The 25,943-nt window shown below is 44.2% G+C and overlaps 1 protein-coding gene across 5 annotated transcripts in view; it reads right to left on the bottom strand.

Annotated features, from left to right (window-relative positions):
* Positions 1-25,943, bottom strand: part of STX8 (syntaxin 8) — a 326,781-nt gene that overhangs the window by 223,977 nt on the left and 76,861 nt on the right. For all 5 annotated transcript variants that reach the window (XM_063799782.1, XM_054670474.2, XM_016932407.2 and 2 more), the window contains exon 6: positions 18,723-18,815. In XM_063799782.1, coding sequence (XP_063655852.1) covers positions 18,723-18,815 — 93 coding nt within the window. The remainder of the gene's footprint in view (positions 1-18,722; positions 18,816-25,943) is intronic.

The following is a 25,943-nucleotide window of genomic DNA, read 5'->3' as shown; positions in this document are numbered from 1 at the left end:
AGGCTGGAGTGCAGTGGCACAATCTCAGCTCACTGCAACCTCTGCCTCAGCATCCTGAGTAGCTGGGACTACAGGTGCCCACCACCACACCTGGCGAATTTTTGTATTTTTTTAGTAGAGACGGGGTTTCACCATGTTGGCCAGGCTGGTCTCGAACTCCTGACCTCCAGTGATCTGCCCATCTTGGCCTCCCAAAGTGCTGGGATTACAGGCATGAGCCACCGTGCCCAGCCATGTCTCAGGATCTTTTCTGCACAGTTAGCAGATTCAAAGACTCTGGTTTCCTTGCTGGAATATAATAAAAATATAGTCATCCCTTGGTATCTTGCGGGATTGGTTCCAGGACCACCCCTTCCATATACAAAATCCATGGATGCTCAAGTCCCATATATAAAATGGTGTAGCATTTACATATAACCTACACACATCCTCCCGTATAACTTTAAGTCATCTCTAGATTACTCATAATCCCTAATACAATGCAAATGCTATGTAATAGATGTTACGCTATATGGTTTAGAGAATCGTGACAAGAAAAAAGTCTGCACATGTTCAGTGCAGATTCAACCATCCATTTTTTAAAAAAAAAATTTGATTCTCAGTTGGTTGGATTCATGGATGCGGAACCCACAGATACAGAGGGCCAAGTATACATATGTTTGGTCTTTACCCCAGGTTCCTGGCACAGAGCTTCAAAAACCTTTGGAATTTCCTGAGTGCTAGACGTGTCTTTTGTTATTCATGATGAGTCTTTTTGGACTCCTGCTAATTTCTTTGGGGAAATTCATCTATGAACACATCAGATAATAACTCATGGTAGGCTCTTAGACAATTTCAAAGAAAGGGCTAGCCATACCAATGGCTAGAGGGATGGAACTTTCAGGCCAACTCCCAACCCCCAGGGAGGGGAGGGAGGCTGGAGATCAAGGTCAGTCAAGTGGCTGATGATGTCATCGATCGTGCCTATGTAAAGAAGTCTCCATAAAAACCCTTGAACAAGGTTCAGGGAGCTGCTGGATTGGTGAACACATCAGTGTGCTGGGACAGGAGTTGGGGGACAAGGAGAGGGTGATACATGGAGAGGGTGATACATGGAGAGGGCATGGGAGCTCTGTACCACCACTCCAACCTCTATACCTTGCCCTATATACTGTGCCTTTTCCATTTGACTGTCCCCGAGTTAGATCCTTTTAATAAAACTGTAATAGTAAGTACAGTGCTTTCCTGAGTTCAGTGAGTCATTCTACTAAGTTATCAAATCCTGAAGGGGGGTCATGGGAACTCCTCAGTTTTTTTCCTTTTTTTTGAGATGGAGTCTCACTCTGTCACCCAGACTGGAGTGCAATGGCGCAATCTTGGCTCACTGCAACCTCCGCCTCCCGGGTTCAAGTGATTCTCCTGCCTCAGCCTCCCGAGTAGCTGGGACTACAGGTGCCACTAACTGGGTAGCCAACAATTCAATTCTGACATTACCCAGAGTTAGCATCAGACTCCACAGGTTTAAGGGCTTGATCCCACAAGACTGTTCTAACTTCAGATACCAGCCATTAGTCCTGGGTATCCCCAAGTACTTTAGTCCAACTGGCTATAAAGCGAAGGGTTCCCCGCCAGGCACAGTGGCTCACGCCTGTAATCCCAGCACTTTGGGAGGCTGAAGCAGGCAGATCATGAGGTCAGGAGATCGAGACCATCCTGGCTAACAGGGTGAAACCCTGTCTCTACTAAAAATACAAAAAATTAGCTGGGCATGGTGGTGCATGCCGGTAATCCCAGCTACTCGGGAGGCTGAGGCAGGAGAATCGCTTGAATCCAGGAGGCAGAGGTTGCAGTGAGCTGATATCATGCCACCGCACTCCAGCCTGGGCGACAGAGCGAGACTCTGTAGCAAAAAACAAAAACAAACCAAAAAAACTTGTTTTACTGAAGCCTCCAGAACACCAGCTGTTTCAGCAAAATGATTTCTATAGATACTATGACCTGGTAAAAAATGCAAAAGAGAGAGACTTTGAGCTCCAAACAGTAGAGAAAGCACACATGGTTGCCTCCTTCATTCCAAAGAGCACAATGAAATGGCAGTCAAGTTATTTTTGAAAGAATAAATCCATGGTGGCACTGAAGACACGAAGAAGTGTTATCAATGAAGACATCATTTTGGAGATTCTCTTAAAGAATAGAGTTGGGACTGTATTGACAAATAAACCAAAACTGGGGGTGGGGAATGGGTGAAATACAGCTGGAAACACATCAGGCTGCAGATAAGAAGCTCTTTCTTTTTGACAGAACCCTGGAGAGGCTCCAAGCTTAGAGTCAATGGCTATTGGCAGCCACAGAATGGCCTACAAAGAAGTGGTTATAAGGCAGGAATCAGGGCATCTGAGTGGAGAGCTGTCTACAGAACAGCTGAGCCAGTCTGCCCACAGCCCTGCCCTGTGTAGACTGCAGTCTGCAGTACTTGCCCCCAGCTGGAGTCCCCGGAACAGCCTTCTCTGGAGAGGAAAGTTTGCCTGGGAGAGCGCATGGTGTTGGTGTCCAGGCTAGAGAATGAGTCAAAGAAGAGCCTCTAGGATAGACACAGGGGTAAAAAGAAATAAAACATATAAAAGATGTCACCCCAAGATTGGAGTTCTCCTTATGTTATTAGTTTTGTTATAGCAAATGGTCCTGAATCGGCTTGTGCCCTCTTTTACCTAACCATATATCCTAGAAAGAAACCTGCCGACTGGCATATCTTGCCCATTTACACAGAGTACACATCACAGCCTGTCTTCCCACTCAAGAAAGAAGCCTTTCGGGTAAATAAACTTGCCTAAAGGGCCGCCCGTGGTGGCTCACGCCTGTAATCCCAGCACTTCGGGAGGTCAAGGTCGGCAGATCACGAGGTCAGGAGTTCGAGACCAGCCTGACCAACATGGTGAAACCCCGTCTCTACTAAAAATACAAAAATCAGCCGGGTATGGTGGCACATGCTTGTAATCCCAACTACTCAGGAGGCTGAGACAGAAGAATCGTTTGAAGCCAGGGGGCGGAGGTTGCAGTGAGGCGAGATCGTGCCACTGCACTCCAGCATGGGCGACAGAGCGAGACTCCATCTCAGAAAAGAAAACAAAACGAAACCTACCCAAATACAAAGAAAGCCTATTGCAGCTACCTATACAAATCAATATGGTCCTTCATTCATAAATATGAAGAATCAATGAAGAATTAGCAGACGTGAGGAAAAGCCCATAGCATGTGTATTAGTTTGTAAAGGTTGCCATAACAAAGTACTACAGACTAGGGAGCTTAAATAACATTAACTTTCTCACAATTCTTGAGGCTAGAAGTCCAAGGTATAGATGTGAGCAGAAGTCGTTTCTTCTTTTTTTTTTCTTTTTTTTGAGATAGAGTCTCGTTCTGTCACTCAGGCTGGATTGCAGTGGCACAATCTCGGCTCACTGCAACCTCCACCTCCCGGGTTCAAGCTATTCTCCTGGCTCAGCCTCCCAAGTAGCTGGGATTAGAGGCACATGCTAATTTTTATATTTTTAGTAGAGATGGGGTTTCACCATGCTGGCTAGGCTGGTCTTGAACTCCTGACCTCAGGTGACCCGCCTGCCTCGGCCTCCCAAAGTGCTGGGATTACAGGTGTGAGCCACCGCACCCAGCCAGAGGTCATTTCTTCTGAGGCCTCTTTCCTTGGCTTGTCTTCTCCGTGTCCTCACATGGCCTGCCCTCTGCATGTGTCTGTGTCCCACGTGCCTCTTTTTCTTTTTTTTTTGTGAGACAGGGTCTCAGTCTGTTGCCCAGGCTGGAGCACAGTGGTGCAATCATGGCTTACTGCAGTCTTGACCTCCTGGGCTCAAGTGATCTTCCGACCTCAGCCTCCTGAGTAGCTGGTACTACAGGTGTACACCACCACATTAGGCTAATTTTTTTTTATTATTATTCTTTCTTGTAGAGATGGGGTCTCCCTGTATTTTCCAGGCTGGTCTCAAACTCCTGGGCCTAAGTAATCCACCTACCTCGACTTCTCAAAGTGCTAGGATTACAGGCACAAGGCACCGTGCCCGGCTTCAGGTTCCTCTGCTTAAAAGGATACCAGGCATATTGGATTAGGGCCCACCACAGTGGCCCCATTTAAACCTAATTATCTCTGAAGACCCTATCTCTAAATAAAGTCACAATCTGAAGTAGTAGGGGGTTAGTACTTCAACATTTGAATTTGGGGGGTGACATGTAATTCAGCCCATAGCAGCATAAAAGAGAAAGACTAAGACGAATAAACCAAAACTTACCTAGAGAAGAAACAGAAATAACAAAAGGAGCAAAAACACTCACCATTTTTTAAAGTTCTAACTAGTACCATTCAAAGGATTAAAAAATTTACAACCTTATATACATACTTGTGTGGGAAAAAAAAGCAATCATGAACATTAAAACCTCTTGATGTTTAAAACTATCATTCTCAAAATTTTAAAAATCAATGAGAAGAGCTGAGTAATAAAATGGATACAGCAATTATAACAGCAGTCAGTAAAACATGTTGGTAAATGTAAATAAAATACTGACTATAGAAATAAAAGGGGGCTTCAGTTGAAAACAAAACAGAAGATGAAGAGTTTAAAGGGAAGTTTAAGAATTCTAAACTTGATTTATTCCAAGATATTTATTTGCTTTAGACTTTGTTAGAAAAATGTAAACTTAGGTATGCATGTTAAATATGTGGGGGTGGCTGTGGCCCAAGGTGGGTGGCCTGAGTATCCCATTCTTGGGTGGGGAAGGGGGAAATTTTCCCATAAAGCTGTCATTTCCCAGCTTCTAGCTTTATTTGGAAAGCCCACTTTCAGCTGCCTGCAATGCGTAGGCCCTATAACCTCAACTCCCATATCCACACGGGTGTGGAAATGCAGGTCCCTAAGCTACATATCTGGTTTGGTTATCTCTGAGGGCCATGAGGCTTCAATCACTCACTGGTGTAGGTAAGTTTCTTCATTTCTGGCACCTGGAGAACTCCCTTTGTTGCTTTCAAGCTCAGCTAAGAATATGAGAACAGTTTTTTTTATTTTTTTGAGACAGAGTCTAGCTCTGTCGCCCAGGCTGGAGTGTAGTGGTGCAATCTCGCCTCACTACAACCTCTGCTTCCTGGGTTCAAGTGATTCTCCTACATCAGCCTCCTGAGTAGCTGGGATTACAGGCATGCACCATCACACCCAGCTAATTTTTGTATTTTTAGTAGAGACGGGGTTTCGCCATGTTGGCCAGGCTGGTCTCGAACTCCTGACCTCAGGTGATCTGCCCTCCTTGGCCTCCCAAAGTGCTGGATTACAAGCTCCAGCCACTGCGCCCAGCCCTGAAATGCTATTTGAAGGCCGACTTCTGGTCTTTTGTATACATGCAAAGGAGAAACAGTATAAATTAGCATGGAGCCCTAGTCCTGTCCCAAATTACTATTAGCATAAATGTTTCCTGACTGAGACTATTGATTGTGACTAAAAAAACAAAGTCCTTCCTAGGAAAATATAAATACCTTATAGTTTTCAGGGCCTGTGAGGTTTTCACACTGTGAAGCCCTCTGCATCCTGTCTCATGACCCCTCCACAACTTCATCTGGGTACATGATTCTTGTACTTGCTGTTTTCCAGCCACATTATACATTTATGCAGAAATATAAAGCCTTTTGATTTCTCCAGCTTGCAAAGTTCTCTGTAGCCTCTGAGATCTCACAGGAGATATCCCCTTTTTCCCTGCGACTCTTCACTGGCCACCTCCTTATCAGCTCCCTTCGGCCCATTCCTGAAGCTGCAGCCGCTGCCTCCTCACCATCCCTTCCACAGCCTCCTGTCCTTTTCCTTGACAGTACTTATTAAAATCTGATAAAATACCTTATTTTGAGATGTATTTGTTGAATGTCTCCCTCCCGACACTAGAGTGTAGGAATGATAAAGGAAGGAACTTTTAGTTGTTATTGCTGTTTTTCACTATCTAGGGGACCAGTCACACATGCAGCTGGTACTTGGTAAACACCTGTTGAATGGATAAACACCCCCTTGCCAATATGGCTATTTCTTCTCCCCAAAAGTGGCTAAACTCTCTCAGTTTAGATATGCTATTGGCTGTGGGACAATGAAAAATATATATATACTTAATATCTAGTATACTATATATAGGCCAGGTGTGGTGGCTCACTCCTGCAATCCCAGCCCTTTGGGAGGCTGAGGTGGGTGGATCACCTGAGGTCAGGAGTTCGAGATCAGCCTGGCCAACATGGCAAAAACCCATCTCTACTAAAAATACAAAAATTAGCTGGGCATGGTGGCACACGCCTGTGATCCCAGCTACTTGGGAGGCTGAGGTAGGAGAATCGCCTGAACCCAGGAAGCAGAGGTTGCAGTGAGCTGAGATCGTGCCACTGCACTCCAGCCTGGGAATACATGTTATAGATAAAGTATGCATAATATACATGTATTATATACATAAATATATATTAAGTATATATTCATGTATTTTAAAGTATAGATATATTTTATAAATTATATATAATATATATAAATTATATGCATGGGAGAATTTTATGTCTCCCTGATTTTCAGTAAATTATATAGACAAAATTACAGAATCCATAAGTAGCAAATTAAGTAATTTTACATTGAAACCACTGACTCTACTTTATAGCATAGGGTGATGGTCACACCGACACCACAAGCCCTAACCCCCGCCTCCTGCCGGCTCTCCTGGCCCCCTCCTGCCGGCTCTCCTGGCCCCCTCCTGCCCATGCTCTCTAGACCCTGGGTACACTGACTGACTGGCCTTCTCTCAAGGTTCTCAACCATGTTACGCTCCTTTGCGTAAAGGCCCTTTGCCTATGCCCTTCCCTCTGTTTGCAAGGGTCTTCCCTTTGCTTTTCATACAGGTAACTGCTGTTTATCCTTTTCAATCTGTTCAAATATCATTTTCCCAGGAAAGGCTTTTCTAACCCTCAAACCATGCCAGTTCTTCTGTTTCACATTCGAATAGGTCCCTGTGTTATCACCGTCTCTAACTGTGTATCTGTGCAGTATCTGTCCAGCAGCTGCCTCCCTGATGAGAACAAATACTCCAGGAGGGGAAGGAGCCGTGACAACGGACATGACATGTATATGTGGATTCCGGCACAGTGCTTAGCACGTAATAGGAGTTCAACATTTGTTTAACGAATAAACAATTTGGAGAATGTACTGAGGAAGGAAATATATTATTTTGGATTTAGGAAAAATACCTTACTATGTTTAAGAAAGCTTTTTCTTATTAGGAAAAGAAAAAGTTTATTTAATCTAGATAAAGGATAGCTACGGAGCTAGTCAGTAAAATGTTCAAACAGATGTGTACAAATGTGGACAGCAGAAAGGTGAGTTGCTGCCACTGCTGCTGATTTTGCACATCAACTTCCGGGAAGATCTTAGAAAGTACAGGTGACTCTCTAGGTCACAGATCACTAAATGGAAGTCCTTCCAAAAGATGGAAAGATGGCATGGGGTAGGGGAGAAGGATGACCTCATAAACTCATTCCGGTCCAAAATTCTCTGAGACGAAGCAACTTGCAAGTTTATTTATGAATGAAATGCAGACTTGAGAAGCCACTCCATGAATCCTAGCAGCCAGCCAAAGTCCACTGAATGAAATCTCAATAAAGAAAACCTGAATTCAGACCAACACAGCCACGTAGAGAAAACTCTTTCCTCATCTGACATCAATGTGTGTCTATACTCCACATTTGGAGGGGGCAGGTGTTAGGTTCCTATGCCAATTTCTTTCCTTCTTTTTTTTTTTTTTTGAGGTGGAGCCTTGCTCTGTCGCCCAGGCTGGAGTGCAGTGGCGCGATCTCAGCTCACTGCAAGCTCCGCCTCCTGGGTTCATGCCATTCTCCTGCCTCAGCCTCCCGAGTAGCTGGAACTACAGGCGCCCGCCACCACACCCGGCTAATTTTTTGTATTTTTAGTAGAGACAGGTTTCACCATGTAAGCCAGGATGGTCTCTATCTCCTGAACTCGTGATCCGTCTGCCTTGGCCTCCCAAAGTGCTGGGATTATAGGCGTGAGCCACCGTGCCCGGCCTCCTATGCCAATTTCTAAAAGACTGCTTGACCCATAAAGTGCCTCATGCCACAGGGAAATGCACCCAAAGTCCTCAGCATAGCTCTTCCGGGTTACAGCTCTGGGCTGTGGATAAGCGTGTCTTCCTGCTCACGTTCCACCTGCCAAACAGTAACAGGAACTCCTTCCACTTCAAATCATTCCATATTTCCTTTAAAGGACAGCGGTTTCTAACTGTCTTGCTTCCTTCAAAAGGCAAACGTACTTAAATTCTAGGGGTGTAGCATCAGACAACATCACTCCTGCCATAGCCACTACCTTACACAGCTCTGAGCTCACAGGCTGGAGGGCATTGTTTCAATAGATCTTCCAACCCCTCCCCTGGTCTAACATGTGCTCTCATCACCAGGAGGGTCAAGTGGGAATGGGTCACATATTAAACCACACGGCATCATACTAGGATGGAACCAAAAATGAAGTATGCTATAGCAGGGGTCCCCCACCCCAAGCCGCAGACCAACACCAGTCCATGGCCCGTTAGGAACCGAGCCACACAGCAGGAGGTGAGCAGCAGGCGAGCGAGCATTACTGCCTGAGTTCCACCTCCCATCAGATCAGCAGCAGCATTAGATTCTCATAGGAGGATAAACCCTATCGTGAACTGTGCATGCGAAGGATCTAGGTTGCACACTCCTTACGACAATCTGATGCCTGGTGATCTGAGGTCTAACAGTTTTGTCCTGAAACTACCCCCATCCTGGTCCATGGAAAAACTGTCTTCCACAAAACTGGTCCCTGGTGCCAAAAAGGTTGGGGACCGCTGTTCTACGGCAACCTAGACTTTAACAAAAAGAATCTTCTAAGCCAGGCGTGGTGGGACATGCCCATAGTCCCAGCTAGTTGGGAGGCTCAGGCAGGAGGGTGGCTTCATCCCAGCAGCTCCAGGCCACAGTGTACCATGATCGAGCCTGTGAATAGACACTGCATTCCAGCCTGAGCAACACAGCAAGACCCTGTCCCTATTTTTTTTTAATCGTCTTACAGCAATGTTTCTCAAACTTCAGCATTTCAAATACCACCTACAGAATTTTTTTTTTGCCTCGTTCATATTTCATCTGTACTATTTTTCTGGCTTATACAAGTTAAATGAATAAAATTTTATATGGCCGAGAAATGAGTTTTCAGATGCTAGCCATTTTTATTTCTATCACACAATGAAATATACAACTATTAAAATACAAGATCTTTCTCTGTATATTATCTAAAATAAATTTGCCTAGCATACTTTGGGGAATTCTGATATCAGATAATACATGAAGAAATTCCTTCACCAAACTTTCCTCACATTTCACCAGTGCTAAATAAACAGTTTGAGAGGCATTTGAGAGGCTTCTGATAGTGACTTGTGCACCAGCAACGAAAACTTCTTTCTGTAAAGTCTGCTTTTAAGAAATCTCTCACGCCTGTAATCCCAGCACTTTCAGAGGCCACGGCAGGCAGATCACCTGAGGCCCGGAGTTCGAGACCAGCCTGACCAACATGGAGAAACCCCGTCTCTACTAAAAATACAAAAATTAGCTGGGTGTGGTGGCAGGCACCTGTAATTGCAGCTACTTGGGAGGCTGAGGCAGAAGAATGGGTTGAACCCGGGAGGCGGAGGTTATGGTGAGCCGAGATCGCGCCACTGCACTCCAGCCTGGGTAACAAGAGCGAAACTCCGTCTCAAAAAACAAAACAAAACAAAAAAGAAATCTCTTCAAGAGTTCAGAGGAGCTGTAGACACAAATGACTATAAACGTTTCTTAGCAAAAGGGTGGCTAACCTCAATTCAATGACAATTCACAAAAAGACACCATGATTACTTCTATTAGATTCCTGTTGCTACTCTAACAAATTATCACACACTGAGTAGCCTGGAACAATAGGCATTTACTCCCTCTAGTTCTAGAGATCAGAAGTCTGAAACCAGTTTCACTGGACTGAAATTGAGGCGACCCCCGCAGAAGCTCTCAGGAAGAATCCATTTCCTGGCTTTATTCCAGCTTTTAGAGCTTCATTCCTTGTACCCTTGGCTCATGGCTCCGTTCTCCACGTTCAGAGTCAGCAGCGTAGCATCCTGCTTCAGTCACTGCACTGCCTCAATATTCCGTTTCAAACTCCCTCTGCCTCCCCTTTGTAAGGACATTTGGGATCGCACTTAGGATTCACTGGGATAATCCAGGATAATCTACCCATCGTGGCAATCTGGACTTTGCACATCTACAAAGTCCCTTTTGCCACTTAAGGTAACATTCACAGATTCCAGGGATCGGGACTAGGATATCTTTGGGGGTCATTATTCAGCCTACCACGCTGTTCTTCTAAACTTTTAACATGAAAATTCAGCTGAGCAGTTCTAACAGCCCCTTACCATGGTAATTCACTGATGTGTATGTGAAATCTTTATCTGATCCTTTTCTGGAGGCGCAGAGTCGTATTTTATCCTTTAAGGAGCACAGTCATATTTTCTAGCACGTTCAAAGGACACGCTGGTCTCCTCAATTCCAGGACTGACTCTACGAATACAATTGGTTTTCCTTATCACTCTGGTTCCCGGTGTGTCACACAAAGCAGAGAGGAGATGCACGCCTGGTCCCTTGTGCCTACACTGTCAGATCTCAATAATCCAGCATCTTGGGCACAGGCAGGGTGGGAATGGGAAGTACTTTTAGGCAAAAATAAGAGCCTGGCCCCCTTTGGTAAGATATCTCCGTATGTCTGCCAGCTCCTACAGTGGGGCTGAATTGCTATTTCATGAGCAATAGTGTCATCTTCATCAATGCCAAACAAACAAAATGCTCTCATTCAATTTAGCAACCATGTAGTAAACATCTTCTACACGTTCACTTCAGGTAGCTGTAGTGATCTTGATTTCTGGAAAAACATGTAAAATAACAGTTTCTGAAGCCTTATTCATATTCATTAATTTAACAAATATCATCAGTCACTATTTGCCATGTGAGTTAGCACTAGTGATCCAACAATGAATAGAATAGAGTGCCTCCCTTCAAGGGGGTTCCAGTGCGGTGGAGAATACAGACAAGTAAATGTCAATCAGTCAGCGACGGATGCTATGACTAGGGAAATACAGGATCCTAGGGGAGCATGAAAGAAGGGAAGATTTCTTAAGAGAAAAGGATGCCCAACCTAAGCTCAAAAAAATTTAAAAAAAAGTCAGCAGTAGCTGAAGCAAGATGTATGCTGAGGTGGGGGTTGGAGGAGGAAGCAGAGAGGGAAGAACATAATTGGCAGGAGGGGGAAGGTATTCCAGCCACTGGGAAAAGTTTAATGAAAGTATCAGAGGGCCGGGCATGGTGGCTCATGCCTGTAATCCTAGCACTTTGGGAGGCTGAGGTGGGTAGATTGCCTGAGCTCAGGAGTTCGAGACCAGCCTGGGCAACATGGTGAAACCCTGTCTCTACTAAAAATACAAAAAAAAAAAAAAAAAATTAGCCGGGCATGGTGGTGCGTGCCCGTAATCCCAGCTACTCGGGAGGCTGAGGCACGAGAATCGCTTGAACCCGAGAGGTGGAGGTTGCCATGAGGCGAGATCGTGCCATTACACTCCAGCCTGGGTGACAGAGCAAGATTCTGTCTCAAAAAAAGAGAAAGTGTCAGAGGCCAGGCCCAGCATTCTGGTGCAACTAATGAACTGGAAGTGAGTCAGTATGGTGGGGTGTGTAATTCTAGTGACAGGGAATGCAATGACTAGATCATTGAGAACCAGTCTGGACTTTATCAGGAAGGCATTGGGAGAGCCACTTAAAATTAATAATGTAGCTGGGTATGATGGCACATGCCTGTGGTCCCGGCTACTGAGGAGGCTGAAGCAGGAAGACTGCTTAAGCCCAGGAATTCAAGTCCAGCCTGAGCAACATGCCAAGACCTTGTCACTTAGAAAAAAAATTAATAATGTAATAAGATCTGTGTTCTGAAGACAACTCTGATACAAGGCAGAGAAAGGCTGAGAAAGAAATGAGACACGAGGCAAGGTATCAGGCTATTGCAGTAATCGAGGCCAAGGATGACAGTGACCCAGAGGTATGAACAGACTCTAGTGATCTTTAGGAAGCACAGCTGACAGGACAGGACAGGACAGGACTCACCTCATGAGGAAGGAATAACTGGGCAGATGAAGAAGGCATTCATGGAGAGGAAAGCATAGGGCCTGGCTTCTATGACATATATACACATACCTATTCTGCTTCATAAATAAAACGGAAATAACCCTCAAAGGGTAAAAAAATGTATGCCTGCTGTTGTTCAAATCAGAAAGAAAAACAATAAGTAAACTAGACAGTATCACAGAGGAAAAAATAGGAAACTTAGAGGACTGATCCAGGAGTTTTTTGTTCTTGTTTTTTTGTTTTTTGGGTTTTTTTTGAGACAGAGTCTTGCTCTGTCACCCAGGCTGGAGTGCAGTGGCGTGATCTCGGCTCACTGCAACCTCCACCTCCCGGGTTCAAGTGATTCTCCTGCCTCAGCCTCCCGAGTAGCTGGGACTACAGGCATGTGCCACCACACCCAGCTAATTTTTTTATTTTTAGTAGAGACAGGGTTTCACCATATTGGCCAGGCTGGTCTCAAACTCCTGACCTCAAATGATCCACCTACCTTGGCCTCCCAAAGTACTGGGATTACAGGCATAAGCCACCATGCTCGGACAATCCAGGAGTTCTAAATCTGACCAGTAGGAGTTGCAGCAAGAGAAAATACAGAAAAACAGAAGGAAGGAAATGACAAAAGAATTTCCCAGAATGGAATCTCTAGATTGTAAGGGATGCCAAGCATCCAAAACAGTGAATGAAAATGTACCTACTTTAAGGCATGCTCATAAATAAAAGATCCTAACATGTTCCAGAGAGAAGGAAATAACTCACCTATAAAAAATCAAGAATCGTGATAATGAACGGCCTAAAAGTAACAACACTCCAGTGGCAATGGGTACAGTACAGTATGCACCAAGATCTTAGATTCCAAACAGCATTTCCCAATAAAAGGAACCAGGGATCCTTGAGGAAACAGCAGATTCCAGGGATAGGATAGAGAAAAAGGAGAGCCTGGGACATTTTATGCTTCCAGAAAGCAAGGAATTGCTCATAGATTGTCATGGAAACATCCAAAAGGATTGGCCAATTTGGGATATTTGAGCATCAAAAGAATGGCGAAGACCTGCATACACCAGCAGAGATTTGTTCTTGGTGTGATGTCATCCATCAAATCGTGCCTCTATGATTCTTTGTGGTGCTGATCTTTGTGATGTGATTCTTTGTGGTGGCTCATGCCAAAAGGTCTCAGAACATCAGTTCTGTTCATTTTCTTGTTTTGGTGTTCTTTTTAAAAAGCTCTGCTGCGGGTGGTGGCTCAAGCCTGTAGTCCCAATACTTTGGGAGGCTGAGGTGGGAGGATTGCTTGAGCTCAGGAATTCAAGACCACTCTGGGCAACACAGGGCGACCGGACCCCCATCTCTACAAAAAATAAGTTAAAATTAGCCAGGTGCTATGGTGCAGGCCTGTAGTCCCAGATACTCAGGAGGCTGAGGTGGGAGGATCACTTGAGCCTGGGAGATGGAGGATGCAGTGAGACGTGACTGTGCCACTACACTCCAGCTTGGGCAACAGAGTGAGACCAGAACCACAACTCTGGGTTCTGGAGAAGTGCTGGTGGTCTGTCATGAGCCCTTTGTGCCCTCCCACCCATAGAGGCCACCTGGAACTGAAGAGCACTAGAATTTGTGGCTGCATGAGGGGACGTTATCCACTCAGTGTTCCACTTGCCAAGGCCCCTAGTCAGTGGCCATTAGGGTCTGTCATCACTGGGATTTTCACTTAACTGCTGATCCATTTCCTCGCTTGGCTTGGTCACTGGCATAGGAACAGGGTAATTACTGGGGTTGGTCAGGCCCTTTTTAATTCTCTATGAGAAAATTAGAAACTGAATTCCAAAACTGAAGATAATTCAACCTTTCAGCTTTGTGGTTATGCTCTAAGTACAACGTATTTTGTTAGTAAGATTTTGATACTTGATTCCAAAATGACCTAGCCTATTGTTTTCCTCATTTAATGAAAACCAAAATTCAGCAGGCCGGTAAATCACATGCAGATACTTGCAGCCAATGTGCTGCCCTTTTCCAGTGCCCCTGACTCCCTATCACTCAGATCACAATAAAAATCCAGATGGGGCTGCAGCCCCATTCTTAACACCTACAGCTATCACGGCCTTTTTTCGCTTTAACAAAAGGAATAAAAGCTGATGATGGTCTTGGCAGGGATATACTTTTTTATCCACAGAGAGTCTCTTTTCCTGTGACTGAAAATGGCTGACTCTGCCCTATCTCCGAGGAGCAAATGTTCACATTAGAAAACCACCAGCATAGCTGCCTTCTCTCCGGGAGGCCACCACAGAGAAAACCAAGTTTGCATTGGCAACGAATGGAAAAATACCTCCTATTTGTATATGTACACATGTAGCCACCCGGGTATGAGATGGAGATGAGGACAGGGGAGGAGTGGGGGAAGCAGCAAAAGGGATGGGGGCAAAATGTGTGAGTCGAAGGACCTCTGACTGTGACTGTGATGCTGTGTATATACACGTCACCACGTGGATGCGCTTCTGTGCATGTGGGGGATTTAGACCTGTAATGTGAGCATATAAGAACCAATACAAAGTACAGCGCTAAATACATTGTCTGCATATTCAATAAGGGCACTGGTTCTCAAATTTGGCAGCACCTTGAAATCATCAGGGGTGGCTTCAAAAACTACTGATGCTTGGGCCCCACCCCTGGAGGTTGTGATTCACTTGGTATAAAATTACTGTGGTAGGCTGGGTGCAGTGGCTCATGCCTGTAATCCCAGCATTTTGAGAGGCCGAGGCGGGTAGATCACCTGAGGTCAGGAGTTTGAAAACAGCCTGGCCAACAGGGTGAAACCTCGTCTCCACCAAAAATACAAAATTAGCTGGGCATGGTGGCAGGCGCCTGTAATCCCAGCTACTTGGGAGGCTGAATCAGGAGAATCGCTTGAACCCGGGAGATGGAGGTTGCAGTGAGCCGAGATCGCACCACTGCACTCCAGCCTGGGCAACAAGGGCGAAACTCCGTCTTAAAAAAAAAAAAAAATGACTGTGATAGACAGAACAGTGGCTCCCTAAAGATGTCCAGCTCGTAGTCCCTGGTGTCTGTGAATATGTTAGGTTAAATGGCAAACGAGCCATTAAGCTTGTAGATGGAATATGGGTTGCTCATCAGCTGACCTCAACATGAGGAGGTGATCCTGGATTATCTGGGTGGGCCCAAGGTCATGACAAGGGTCCTTAAAAGTAGAAGAGGGAGGCAGCAGTCAGAGGTACAAGTGATGCCATATGAGAGGCACTCAACCTACTATTGTTGTCTTTGAAGACGGAGGAAGGGGTCATGGGCCAAGGAATGTAGCTGGACCTCTCAAAGCTGGAAAATCAAAGATATGAATTCTCCCCTACATCTTTCAGAAGGAACAGCCACCCTGCCCATGCCTTAGTTTTAGCCCAGTGTGACTCACATCAAACTTCTAGCCCACAGAACTGTAAGACATTAAGAGAGAGAGAGAGAATGTGTGTGTGTGTGTGTGTGTGTGTGTATGTGTGTGTGTTTTGAGAGATTCTCTCGCTCGGTCACGTGTGTGTGTGTGTGTGTGTGTGTGTGTGTCTGTGTGTGTGTGTTTTGAGACAGAGTCTCGCTCAGTCACCCAAGCTGGAGTGCAGTGGTGCAATCTCAGCTCACTGCAACCCCTGCCTCCTGGGTTCAAGCGATTCTCCTGCCTCAGCCTCCCGAGTAGCTGGGACTACAGGCGCCTGCCATCATGCCCGGCTAATTTTTGTATGTTTAGTACAGGTGGGGTTTCACCACATTGGCCAGGCTGGTCTCGAACTCCTGACCTCAAATGATCCATCCACCTCGGCCTCCCAAAGTGCTGGGATTACAGGCGTGAGCCACTGCACCCAGCCTTGTGTTGTTTTAAGCCACTAAATTGGTGGTAATTTGTTACAACAGCAACAGAAAACTAACACACTTCAACCTGAGGAAGCTAACTTTAAAAATCAAATTAAAAAAATGAAAACAACAACAAAAAAGAAAACTAACACAGGTGTGGCCTGGGCTCTTGGAGTTTTAAAAGCAGCCCAGGTGATTCTAATATGCAGCAAAGTATGATAACCACTAAACCAGACAAAAGACAAGATAAAGACATGCGGCTTGATTGCCTTATGCTGGACAAAGAAACAGTGCTTTCATATGGGAACTTAGTAAAGCATCCCACCAAATTATGCATGTAAAGCACCATCACTTGTTAGCCATCCACCCACAGACACGGCAGCTTACCTGCACGTATATCACAACACATGATCATCAGTTTGGTGGCTAGAGTCCTCTCTAGTCTCACCCATTGAACAGGCTAAATTTCCTTGGGATGAGGAACAATTGTACACCAGATAGGCAGATTTTCTATAAAGCTTACTTTCCTTTTTTTTTTTTTTGAGATGGATTGTCACTCTATCGCCCAGGCTGGAGTGCAGTGGCACAATCTCGGCTCACTGCAACATCTGCCTCCCAGGTTGAAGAGATTCTCCTGCCTCAGCCTCCCGCGTAGCTGGGATTACACGCATACAACACCACGCCTGGCTAATTTTTTGTATCTTTAGTAGAGACAGGGTTTCACCATGCTGGCCAGGCTGGTCTCAAACTCCTGACCTCGTGATCCACCCGCCTCAGCCTGCCAAAGTGCTGTGATTACAGGAATGAGCCACCGTGCCCGGCCTATAAAGCTTACTTTCTTATCAATACTATCACTTAAGGAAGGAACTGACCAATAACTGAATTATATGCAAATACATAAATTAGCCTGTTCGTGTTGGTACCATCAGGAAAAGAACTAAGTTGTCCTCTCTGTGCTGAAACTATTAGAATTGTAAAGAGAGAAGGCTTCTCCATTGGATTTAGTAATCTATTTATTTACGATAGATGATAAACAGATGGAATTGATTTATGACAGATAAATGGAACAGCACTGCAGGAACAAATTAACTCATTCTTCCCAAGGATGGAGAATAGAAGTGTCTGCTGTAGGATTCTGAGAAGTGCAGCCCTCTCTTCAAAGCGGGTGTTCGTCTATCCCCAGGGCTTCGATGCTTGCTCATACATGATAACTTTTCTTTTTTTTGAGACGGAGACTTGCTCTGTCGCCCAGGCTGGAGTGCAATGGTACAATCTCGGCTCACCACAACCTCCGCCTCCTGGGTTCTAGCAATTCTCCTGCCTCAGCCTCCCAAGTAGCTGTGATTACAGGTGTGGGCCACCACGCCCAGCTAATTTTTTGTATTTTTAGTAGAGATGGGGTCTCATCATGTTGGCCAGGCTGGTCTCCTGACCTTGTAGTCCGCCTGCCTCAGCCTCCCAAAGTGTTGGAATTACAGGTGTGAGCCACTGCACCCACCTGATAACTTTTCTTGAAAGCCATTCCATCGTGGTATTACTAAAAGCTGAAACCTTAGATAGAATACTTTACATTTTCTTTTTCTCTTCCTACTTTGTCTTCTTTAGAGAGGAAGCCAGTTTAGCAGCAAAAGCAGTCACGTTAGAATCAGAAGACCTGAGCTGGAGTTTAGCTCTGTCACTCATAAGCGATGTGGCCTCAGGGAGCCCTGCAGCCACTCTGAGTTTTGCCTCTCACACGAGGAGGGTGCCGCCTTCATGATGTTGTGTGGAGATGAAATGAAATGACATAGATGAAAGGGCTTAGCACATAGTGGGGGCTTTCCATAAATGCCAGCTTCACTGCCACTCAACGACTCCACGCTGTCACACGTCACCTCTACACTGCAGCTGCTCCCATCTCTTCTCTTTGGCTCTGCCCTCTCCCTGAGCTCTGGTACCATGTCTCCCACTGCCAACTGGACATCTCCCGCTGGCATCTCTAATTAGACACATGTAAACTGGACTTACCATCTCACCCAAAAACCAGTGTCTCCTCTCAAGTTTCCCAACTTCATCCTTAACATAAAATCACTGGCAATCCCGTGCACCCGTATTTCTTCCCCCTTTCCACTCCTACAACCCATCCAGGCCCTCCTCAAGCACAAGAGCCTTGCAGATGCCTACACGTCTTAAACACTCCCCAATCCACCCTGCTTGCAGTTTGCAAATTCATCTTTTTCCAACCAGACTTGTCACATCAAACCCTGAACAAAGATCTTCAAACCCTTTTTTGCCCTGAAGCCTGGTACACAGGATCGAAGAAGAGCAAACTCCACCGGGTGTGGGGATGACATGAGGCCCACACAGCCTCAGTGTACAAAGTGCTGAGCAATTTCATATCACTGCCACATAGAAGAAAAGCTCTTGGGATGAATGGATCATAAAACACAGTATTGTTAAAAGCAGCTACTGAGAACTGAAAAATTTTTCACCAAATTTCTTTGCATAGTATTTAACAACTATCATCTAAATCTGCCACAACCCCCACTCCAATGCGTTAAACTGTAACAATCATTGACATTAAACCACTTTACATGTTGTATAATCTTAAACTCATTCAACAAATGCTCAAGCCTTTAGTATTTATGTCAACGGCAAATCTGGTCAATCCCAGACTTATTCTTACCATTTTGTTCATCCAATTCATTCCCAATTTCCTGCCCCATTTGTTTTTGGCGACTTATGATAGAGGAAAGGGCATCAAGGCCTGCGTCCTGTTCTGAAAGAAAAAAGAAAAATAATTAACTAGAAACTAGAAGAAAACAACTTAAAGTCCATAAGTATACCCAGGCATGTAACACAAGTTGACATATAAATCAGTCAGGAAAAAAAAGAGAAAAGAGTTAACATTATTGGAACAAAATTTAAAAACTAAACACCTACCTGACACCTTAAACTAAAACGATTTCCAAAAGAATTAAGATTTTAAATATGAAAAACAAAGTAAGATTTGGAAACATGAACATTTAAACTTTCTGATACTTAATATATAAAGAGCATGTACAAATCAATAAGAAAAAGACTGAATATCCCAATTTTTTAAATCAGCAGAGGATACAGGCAAGAACTTCACAATAAAAAAGAAAATAAAGTTTTGACATCGCTACTAATTTTTTAAAAATACAAATAAAAAACTTTTTTTGGCTTATCAGATTTATAAGGATTAAAAAGAATGACAATACCTAAGGTTAATTAAATTGTGACGATCTAGAAGCTCCCAAGTACTATGTAATAGGTGAATAAGTTTTACTGACGGCCATATTTCTCAAGTGTAGACTGTGCCCACCTTTTTACCTGCCAATTCTAAGTCTAGGAATGTATGTAAGAAAATATTCAGATAGCATGTAATGATGGATATACAAGGATATTCCCTGAAACATTTGTTTCTTGTGCCAGATATCAACTTAGTGCCTCTCAGCTCCAAATTCATTCTTTTTGGCTGCTCTATGAAGATGAACCAGCTGGGCACAGTGGCTCATGCCTGTTATCCCAGCCACTTTGAGAAGCCAAGGCAGGAGGTTCACTTGAAGCCAGGAGTTCAAAACCATCCTGCGTCAAAAAGTAAGATCTCACCTCTAGAAAATTTTCTTTAAAAAATTAGCCAGGCAGCCAGTCGTGGTGGCTCACGCCTGTAATCCCAGCACTTTGAGAGGCCAAGGCGGGTGGATCACGAGGTCAGGAGATCAAGACCATCCTGGCTAACAAAGTGAAACCCCGTCTCTACTAAAAATACAAAAAAAAATTAGCTGAGCCTGGTGGTGGACACCTGTAGGCCCAGCTACTGGGGAGGCTGAGGCAGGAGAATGGTGTGAACCCAGGAAGCGGAGCTTGCAGTGAGCTGAGATTGCGCCAATGCACTCCAGCCTGAGTGACAGAGTGAGACTCCATCTCAAAAAAAAAAAAAAAATTAGCTAGGCACGATGGCATGTACCTGTAGTGTCAGCTACTTGGGAGGCTGAGGTGAGAGGATTGGTTAATCATCCAGGAGTTCGAGGCTGCAGTGAGCCATGATCACGCCACTGCACCCCAGCCTGGGTGATAGAGAGAGGCTCTGTCTCTAAATAAAAAATAATTTGAAAAATTTTTTAAAAAGAAAATGAACCAAGGCTGCTTGAATACTTTTTCCTTTGTCAGAGTTTTTGCTTCCTGGCTCCAGCCTGCAATCTTGGCAGGCTCCTTTAGCAACTGCAGCTCCTTCAGTGCCTGGCCCCTTCAGTGCACAGTGGCCAGCAATACCCAGAACCAGCAACTTCTCCCAGCACACCCCCTCCTCGGGCAGGTTTATAACAAGAGCGCCTCCAGGGAGGTTCTTCCCCATGAAGAGTTTCCCCCAGCATCCCAGAGGGCAGATCTCCAGGAGGTTCCGACAGCAGGGCACCACGGGGGCTTCTGTGAAATTCAGGGACCCTCAGCTGAGCCTTCTCTTAGCCCTAGGGGCGTGGGCTCCTCCCTGGACATTCTGTCTCAGCCTGAGACTTGGTGATTGCACCTTATCCCTGCTAGTTCTGTTTTCTTGAGAGTTCTTTTGCCCTCTTGTTAGCTAATCCCTCGTTACTCTAATCCCTGTTAAAATTAATAATTTACATTCAACTTTCCCTGTCAAATTTCTCTCTCCTGATCAGACCCATAGTGATATATTTATAATAGTGAAAAATTAGAAAGTACCTAAATGCCCAAACACAGAGATTTGTTTATAAATTTATAGTATATCCATATAGTAAAACACTGTATAGCCACTGAAAATCACATCGTTTATCTATATTTTGATGTTGAAAGAAGTTCATGATATGTTTTGTTTTGTTGTTGTTGTTGTTGTTGTTGTTGTTTTTGAGACGGAGTCTCACTCTGTCACCCACGCTGGAGTGCAGTGGCACTATCTCGGCTCACTGCAAGCCCCACCTCCCGGGTTCACGCCATTCTCCTGCCTCAGCCTCCCGGGTTCACGCCACTCTCCTGTCTCAGCCTCCCAAGTAGCTGGGACTACAGGCACCCGCCACCGCGCCCGGCTAATTTTTTGTGTTTTTAATAGAGACGGGGTTTCACCGTGTTAGCCAGGATGGTCTCGAGCTCCTGACCTTGTGATCCGCCCGCCTCGGCCTCCCAAAGTGCTGGGATTACAGGCGTGAGCCACCGCCCCCGGCCCCCATGATATGTTCTTAAGTAAAAAGCAGGAAGCTGGGCGCAGTGGCTCACGCCTGTAATCCCAGCACTTTAGGGGGCTGAAGCGGGCAGATCACTTGAGCCCAGGAGTTTGAGACCAGACTGGGCAACACCGTCTGTCTCTACTAAAAATACAAACATTATCTGGGTGTGGTGGCGCATGCCTATAGTCCCAGCTACTCGGAGGTGGATGGATCACTTGAGCGTGGGAGGCAGAGGTCACAGTGAGCCGAGATCGCGCCACTGCACTCCAGCCTGGGTAACAGAGTGAGAACCTGTCTCAAAAACAAACAAAAAAAAAGATACAAAACAAAGTATAGTAAAACAGCTTTTGTTTTAAAAATGAAAATGTATTACTTTGAAACTTTTTGCAAATTTAAAGAGCAAAGTTAGTTTTTGAAAATTTAAAGAAAAAGGTGAGTTAAACTCAAGTTACTCGAGATCCTTTCTTTAAAATTTAATATCTATATTTTAAACTGGGGGTCTGGGTCATGTCTTTGTTAAAATTTTCTTCCTCTAATTTCAGGTGCTTTGAGAACACTGTGAAGCTGAGTGTAATGACTCTTGTTCACCACGGAACACGCCGCATGAAGGTAACATTATACCCCTCGCAGCTTCATTTGTCTACAGGGTTTTTGAAATGACTGTTTCACATAAAGGCATATCTACAAAAGCAAAAATCACAAAGATCTTACTCGAGGTCGCATTAACATTTACTTATATTTTTTCCAAGTCTTTTTATGGAATTAAATCATCAAACTTAGCTCTTTAATTCATCTGGAATTTATTTAAACTAATGGTGTGAGGTAAGAACCCCTTTGTGACATTGTTTGACACACTGTACTTTTTTTAACTATACAAATGACCTGCCGTCTTTAGGGATCATTCACAAGGACCATTTTATAGTAAAATCACTTTATAATGAGGTCCTCTTGGTCTTTAATGACAACCCCTTGGATGGCCTCCAAGATAAATCCATCCTCAACCAAGTGCTCCTATAGGATGACTGATGTTATAGTAAAATTCTAAATGCATCTGATGAATAATCTATATATATAGGACTGAGGGTTGAGTGTCAATGTGGATTAAAAGATAAAACCATTTAAAAAGAGGAAAGGCGATTCCTCCACAGTTTCCATTAGGAAAAGAGTCATTAAACTCCTAAAATTGCTTTATCTAGTAGAGACAGATTATGAATGAAAAATACACTAATTACACTCTTTAATCTCAAACTTGACTCATTATCTGATTTAGCAACCTGATGATCATCTAATGCACAAGAGAAAGAGAACTAAAAGTTCTGTTCCACTCTAATAATTTTTATAAGCTTAGCAATTCTCTCCACATCTTTAAGTGCTGCAGTAAATTTTCATTTCACAATCCAAAGACACAGAAGATTCAGATAATCGAGATGCTGTAGAGGTAATAATCACATTCATAACCTGGGCTTCCCCAAGTCCTGAAGAGGCATTTCTAAGGGGAAGGTGGTATGGCTATCTTAGAGACAATGATCAAAACACAATGCTGCTGACTGCAAAAATATAAATAATCAAGAAGCATGCATGGGCATGGTGGTGTGCACCTGTAGTCTCAGCTATTCAGGAGGCTAAGGCAGGAGGACTGCTTGAGCCCAGAAGTTCCAGTCCAGCCGGGGGCAATATAGCAAGACTCCAGTCTCAAAAAGAAAAAAAGAAGAAGAAACCATACCATGCAGTTTCTTTTTCTTTTTTCTTTTTTTTTTTTGAGACAGAGTTTCGCTCTTGTCACCCAGGCTGGAGTACAATGGCATGATCTCGGCTCACTGTAACCTCCACCTTCCAAGTTCAAGCAATTCTCCTGTCTCCACCTCCCCGGTGGCTGGGATTACAGGCATCCACCACAACGCCCAGCTAATTTTTGTATTTTTAGTAGAGACGAGGTTTTGCCATGTTGGCCAGGCTGGTCTTGAACTCCTGACCTCAGGTGATCCAGCTGCCTCGGCCTCCCAAAGTGCTGGGATTACAGGCGTGAGCCACCACACCCAGCCACCATGTACTTTCTTACCAACAAAACTACCATCATGTCATAACTGCCAAAATCTGCCCTGCTCTTTCACATAACCCAAGTCACGATGATATCACAAGAGGGCAATTGTAACATACCACACTCTATTAGTCATTATTCTATTTTACAATGATTTGAATTTTTAAAAATGGATGGATCATTGTTACAGACAGAATAATATCCCCCATGTTTAAGATGTCCATATCCTAATCCCCAGAAACTATGACTATGTTCCCTTACATGGCAAAAGGGACTTTGCAGATGTGATTAAGGTTAAAAATCTGAGAGGGGGGATTAGCCTGGATTATCCAGGTGGATCCAGTATAATCATATGAGTCCTGAAAAGCAGAGAACCTTTCCCAGCTGCCGTCAGAGGGAGTATGAAGAAGGGTCAGAGAGAGATAACTTGCTGGCTTTGAAGATGAAAGAAGAGATGTGGGAGCCCTCTAGAAGCTAGAAAAAGTAAGGGAACGAATTCTCCAGAATGAGCCTCCAGAAAAGAATCAAGCTAACTGCTTGATCTGAGCCCTGTGGGACCTGCATTGGACTACTCACCTACAGAACTGTAAGATCATAAATGTGTTTTAAGTCACTAAGTTTGTGCTAATTTATTAAAGCAGCAATAGAAAACTAATACAATCATTTTTTTAAAATCCCCTTGAAACCATTAGGTGTTTGGATATTTCCTATCTGTAGACATTCAGAAATGCAAGATCTGGATAGTGGGAAACTAAAGGGCAAATGCAGTTTCAATGAAGAAACTGCACAGAAGAAAAAGGAAGAGTTGGAAAAAGAACCTGTATATTAAAGAAACTTAAGAGACATAACTAGTTGCAATGTATGGGCCATATTTAGATCCTGAATTGAACTATCTAAAAGAAAACATCACAGCACAATCAGGGAAACTTGAACGCTGAGTATTTGATTAGATTCAGGAAATATTGTTAACTTCTTAAGGATGATAATGGCATGTGACTGCAGTTTTCCAAAACAGTATTTATCTTTTCCAAACATATTTCAGATATATATTCTCAAATATCCACTGATGAAATGATACGATGTCTGGGATTTGCTTCCAAAATAGCCTAGGGGCTGGGTAGGATGGGTAGGTTACGGGATGGCGTATACATGTGAACAGATTGGCTATGGGTTGACAATCACTGAGGCTGGAGGATGAGTAGGACAAAGTCATTATCTGACACTCTCTACTATTATACATGTTTGAAATTTTCCATAGTAAAAAGTTATGAATATTTTAACAATACAACAGAGGGACATCCCTAACAGCTGCAGCTACAGTCCCTGGATTGAGTACAAGATCCAGACCCCAATGACTGTCTTTTTTTCCTGTGTCTTTGACATACATGAGACTTCTTCTTTTTCTATGTCTTTGCCCCAGATCTGAGCCCAGCTAGTGGCACGGAGCACCGACATATTTAAATCAAGGACTGAAATGTACAACACTTGTTTAAATCAATGAATGACCACAGAGGGAGGGCCCTCTAGCTTTACAAAAGAAAGGAATACAGTCTCTGCTAGACAGAAAGACTCCTGGCCAACACTAGAGAGCCCTCTGAGTTTACACAGTCAAAAAAGTAGTTGATGTTGTGTTGTCCAGTGCCCACAGAGAAGCAATGAACCTTTCACATTTAACATACAGAAGGAGCTCTCCCTCAATAAAGGGAGGTAGGAATGAAAGAGAAGAAAATCAGGTCGCCCAGGTGCGGTGGCTCACGCCTGTAATCCTAGCACTTTGGGAGCCTGAGGTTGGGGGGGGGGGATCATCTGAGGTCAGGAGTTCGAGACCAGCCTGGCCAACATGGCAAAATCCTGTCTCTACTAAAAATACAAATATTAGCCAGATGCAGTGGCATGCACCTGTAGTCCCAGCTACTTGGGAGGCTGAGGCTGGAGAATCACTTGAACCCAGGAGATGGAGGTTGTAGTGAGTTGAGATCGCACCACTGCACTCCAGCCTGGGTGACAGAGTGAGACACCATCTCAAAAAAAAAAAAAAAAAAAAAGAAAAGAAAAATTAGGTCAAGCTAGATAAAAAGTTAATCACTATGTTAGAAGACTCAGAGCAAGTTTAAGAATAGATGTTTTTATTTTTGTTTTAAGATTTTAGGAAAGGAATCCTTCTAGTCTAGGTGACAGCTACAAGAAAGGGTATCTTCAAAGAAAGTTGTCTGTGAAGCTGTGACTGCAAGGGTTCAAAGGTTAGCTACTAAGATTCCCCGGTGTGAAATGGAGTCTGGCTAGCCACCTTCTACAGCCCCATTTCACATGCAAGCACCAAGAGAACTAAGAACGCAGAAATCTAGAACGATTGCACAATTTCCTGCTAGAGTCTAGAAAGAACATCTATAGAAAACTCATAAGACTAGATGGAGCTGATGAAGAAACCCCATCAAGAGAGACCTCCTGGGTGAAGGCGGAATGACACTTCCTACTTCTCCAAGGTCTGCGATCCGACTCAGGGACAAGGGTCTATAATAACCAAAGCATTCTGAAACAAGAAACAAGTACCCTTGTTCCTTCTATCTCAGGGATCTTTGAGGCAATTAAGTGATTGTCATCACCCACCCATCTTCTGCCTAATGCCCATTTCATGCTTCAAATTACAGCTGAAGGGGCACAGAAG

This window comes from Pan troglodytes, chromosome 19, assembly GCF_028858775.2.
Source record: "Pan troglodytes isolate AG18354 chromosome 19, NHGRI_mPanTro3-v2.0_pri, whole genome shotgun sequence".
Taxonomy (NCBI): Eukaryota; Metazoa; Chordata; class Mammalia; order Primates; family Hominidae; genus Pan; species Pan troglodytes.
This window is presented reverse-complemented; position numbering and strand designations above follow the sequence as displayed.